Source organism: Corylus avellana, chromosome 4 (genome assembly GCF_965113065.1).
Source record: "Corylus avellana chromosome 4, dhCorAvel1.hap1.2, whole genome shotgun sequence".
Lineage (NCBI taxonomy): Eukaryota > Viridiplantae > Streptophyta > Magnoliopsida > Fagales > Betulaceae > Corylus > Corylus avellana.
Window position 1 is genome coordinate 8,697,331 of NC_142493.1, and position 4,565 is coordinate 8,701,895.

Here is a 4,565-nt window from a genome sequence, read left to right on the forward strand (position 1 = left end):
CATAACTTTCTCAATTTATTAATAAACATCAACAAAAAGCGTTTTGCTCCTTTATTACAATATCATAGACAGGGACGGGGGAAGGGGGTGGCCCATATAGGCCATGGCCACCCCAAACTCATAAGGAAAAAAAAAATTTATAAGGATTTTTTTTTTTTGTTGCATATCGGCCCTTAGCAACACAATTTATTGACCCTTGGCCTATGTCCATACTAAACTCTACCTCTGCCCCTGATCATGGACACGGTTCGAAATTTATTCTTACCAAACTTGAGCTATAATAAGAATTTACTCATACGCAATTTGACAATAATATCAAACACCAAACAATATTCTTTATTGAGTTAAAAAACAATCGTTATTTGGAACAGTACTAACATATTTCAAGATTCATCAACCCTTTTATTCATTTCCAATAATAATAGAAAGCATGCCCTACAACTTCTTAGACGATGATAATTAATTCTTGGTGCTGCTAATGCATTTGTTGGAGCAAGAATCAACACAATCTTCAACTTTCTCTCCATCTACCCAATAAAACAAAATGTTAGTTTCCAGAGGCTCTACTAGCTAGCATTCAAAAGCAATTGATTTTTAGCATCATACATGCATGGGGAGAGAAATTAAAGAGAAGAATTACGGTTTGGAGAATTTACCAATATTTTCTTTGGTGCTAATATTGGCGCATAAAGAGGTAGCACAACCAAGCTTGCAGAAGTATCCCGAGTCTGTGTTGATGTCTAGAGTGGAGGGATGTTTTATGCAACTTTTTAAACAACTGAATCCACATGATAAGACATTTTTATGTTCGACGAGGCAAACAGTGAGGCAAGGCACATAACAATCCTTGAATTGAAAGGCTGTGGACTGCCCTACAACCATCCCCATGATCAGCAAACAAAGCATTACAAGTGACCTAGCTCTTCTTTCCTCCATCTCTTTCCCTCTTCCTAAAACTGATATTTGAATGTTTGCACCTCCTCCCCATCCAACGAGGGTTTTTATAGACTAGGATGATGAGTTCATGTGTCAACCCGCATAACATTTTAAAAGGGTAAAATTTTTCTTAAGTTTGAGTTTTTACCAAAATCTTTGCAAATTGAAGCACCAACTAACCAATTAATATTTGGTTTTATCCTCATGTGAAAAATGTTGTGGATTTTAGCTTTTTTCTTGAGCTATATACAATGAATCTGCAAGTGTATAAGGCAGTATTTGGGGCCAATTTAATTTGGTGCTTGTGAAGGTTTTACAAGTATGTTGAATTTCCTTTTAATTTGACGTGCCGACATTAAACGTATGCGGACACATCTTGAGTGTTGTTCCCTATTCGATCAATTGTATTAATTATTAAGGTTCAATCCAATAATTTGATTTTCCTTATTTGTAAGCTTGTGATGGATGATTTGGATCATTCAATTTGAATAGTTGATCATAAAGTACTAAGAAATATCTTGTGGAAACTTTAGTTTAGCCCCTTAAACTTCCATGCGATTTGATAAACTCCCCCAAACTTTCAAATCTCTCACTTTAGACACTTGAACTTTCAATTTCTCTCAATGTGGACCTCTCCATCAATTTTAGCCGTTAAAAATACCAAAAAAGACCAAAATATCTTGATTTTCGTTTTTTAAATAAAAAAAGGTTTTGGAATTAAGGGTAAATTTGGAATTTTATACAAAAGTCAAGGGTATAAATGTCATATAACATTTAAAATCTGACAGATGGGTCCAAATTGAGAGAAATTGAAAATTCAGGGGTTCAAAGTGAGAGATTTGAAAGTTTGAGGGGGGGTTTGTCAAATCGCATAAAAGTTAAGGGGGCTAAACTGAAGTTTCTCTAAATATCTTAGATGGCATTCTTGTGCTTCTTTTTTTTTTTTTTTTTTACCAATGATCAAATAAAACATTGTTTGCCTTAACACTATTTGATGCCCGACCGCTCTCGTTTTGCGGCCTGACAATCCATCTCTAAAACATTTGATAAGTAATGAGAATTTAACTCAGCAAAGTAAGTCCAACGTGCGTATCAAACACATAATTTGTGACATATATGATGGATTGCAAAATCACACACAATGCTTGCATAGTGCAAATCATTAAAACCATGTGTAGTGTGTATTGTGTGAAACCTTCGATAAGTGAGATTAAAACTTAAGTTTGCTAAGGGGTCAATATTTGACATGCAATCTCGAATGTGAATTAAACAAACCTCTTAGAACAAGAGTCAAACCTTACGTCTAGTGCCTAGAGACACGCATACACACACTCTCCATTAAACTTAGAACTACTTGTATCTAAATCTATTTAGTCGTTTGCTTTTTTTTCGACAATGATTTTCAATACTACTCTTTCTATAGGAACATTAGATTTTAAGTTTTAATTATGTAGTGTTCACCTTTGGCCTTTGTATATGAATGCTGCATTTTTATGAGAAGCCATAAAAACTGTCTTCAAATTTTGTAAAGAACAACATGACTAGATTTTGATTCCCAATTTCCGAAAATAAAGTACTGAACTTTACTATATATATATATCCCATCTCACAAGCACTAACAAATAAATCGACCTTTGATTTTTGAAGATTCAACTATCACTCTCTTGGCCTTTATAAAATTTAGGGAAACTTTACTTAACCCCTCTCAATTGTTGCTGCTTTTGAAATTATCCCCCTAAACTTCAAAAACACTCAATTTAATATATCTATCTTTTAATTTTTTTTTTAATTTTATTTCACCCATTTGTTAGGATATTTCATTAAATCTTGCCAAAATTCTCACAATACTCTCTTTTATTATTATTATTATTATTTTTAATAAAAGAAAATTTTCAAATATTCGGTCGTAGATATTTTTGCAAATTCCATTAAATCCATACCAACGCGTAAATCCTTGTAATTTTTTTTTTCCTAAAAACTTTGAGGGGTATTTTGGAAAATTCAACTCCACTCTGTTAGGATTTAATCGAAAATCCTAATCAATTGGTGAAATTTTAAAAAATAAATAAATTGAAAGATGATGAATACACTTCTATATTGAGAGTTTTTAAAGTTTAGAGGGGTAATTTCAAATGGAATGAAAGTTTAGAGGATTAATTTCAAACGGGATGAAAGTTCAACGGGGTTAAGTGATGTTTGCCCTAAAATTAATTTGAACTAGAAAATATATCATCCAAGATACTAATTAAATTGGTTGAAATACTATATAACTTGATTTTTAACCTGCCACTTTAACAGATGTTGGAGTTTATAATTGTTGTATTTAGAACTTGTTAAGTAGAATGAGAAACATATATGTCATATCTTACTTCGAGAAATGCTAGGGGTCAATATGTACCCCATATTTAACCCATATTCTCCTATAAATTCAATAGATTAACCATTAGATTTGTACGGTCTACCATTTATTTATGTGGGATCCACATGAGTCCACAAATCTAATGGTTGATTTGTAAAATGAGATGGACTAAATATGGAAAAATATTGACCCCTAGCATTTTTTTTCTTCTAAGATTTTGTGTAACTCATTTAATGTTGAACCATACAACGAGGATTGCCCTTCCCTCCTCACAAACTATTCAATCTTCATTTATTTATATGGGATTTGATCCAGATATCTAGAATGGCACGCAAAATTAATTAATTTATTCTAACATAACTTTCTCAATTTATTAATAAACATCAACACAGAGCGTTTTGCTCCCTTATTACAATATCATAGACACAGTTCTGCATTTTGTCTGACCAAACTTGATCTATATACCCAATTTGACAATAATATCAAACACCAATCATTCTTTATTAAGTTAAAAAATAGTTGTTACTGAGAAAAGTACTAACATATTTAACAATTCATCAAACCCTTTATTCATTTTCAATAATAATAGAAATCATGCCGTACAACTTCTTAGAAGATGATAATTAATTCTTGGTGTTACTGGGGCATTTGTTGGAGCAAGAATCAAAACAATCTTCTACTTTTCTCTATCTACCCATTAAAACAAAAGGAAAAATAACATTCAAAAGTAACTGATTTTTAGCGTCATATAGGCATAAGAAGAGAAATTAAAGAGAGGAATCAGGGTTTGGACAATTTACCAATATTTTCTTTGGTGCTAATATTGGTGCACAAAAAGGTCGCACAATCAAGCTTGCAGAAGTATCCTGAGCCTGTGTTAATGTCTAGAGTGGAGGGATGTTTTAAGCAACTTTTTAAACAACCGAATCCACATGAAAATGCATTTCTATGTTCTAGGAGACAAACAGTGAAGCAAGGCACATAACAATTCTTGAAATGAAAGGCTATGGATTGCCCTACAACCATCCCCATGATCAGCAAACAAAGCATTACAAGTGAGCTAACTCTTCTTTCCTCCATCTTTTTCCCTCTTCCTAAACTCAATTTATTAGTAAACATTAACAAAGAGCATTTTGCTCCCTTATTACAATATAATGACGTAGTTCGGTATTTCTTCTGAGCAAACTTGATTTATATATGCAATTCGACAATAATATATATATATATATATATATATATATATATATATATATATATATATATATATATA

The 4,565-nt window shown here is 32.1% G+C and overlaps 1 protein-coding gene across 1 annotated transcript; it reads right to left on the minus strand.

Moving 5' to 3' along the window:
• Positions 1-459: 459 nt before the first annotated feature.
• Positions 460-888, minus strand: LOC148586244 (thionin-like protein 2). Its single transcript, XM_088515523.1, has 2 exons — positions 657-888; positions 460-527 (listed from the first exon to the last, which is right to left on the minus strand). Exons 1-2 carry the CDS (start codon positions 886-888, stop codon positions 460-462), a joined length of 300 nt encoding a protein of 99 aa, XP_088371649.1.
• Between the last annotated feature and the right edge of the window lie 3,677 nt (positions 889-4,565).

What these genes read in the sequence shown, in the direction of transcription:
- LOC148586244 (XM_088515523.1), bottom strand. Translation starts at nt 888, where the DNA reads ATGGGGATGGTTGTAGGGCAGTCCACAGCCTTTCAATTCAAGGATTGT. An exon ending in TAGCACCAAAGAAAATATTG is followed by an intron (nt 528 to 656) that starts GTAAATTCTCCA and finishes TTTATTGGGTAG; the next exon opens with ATGGAGAGAAAGTTGAAGAT.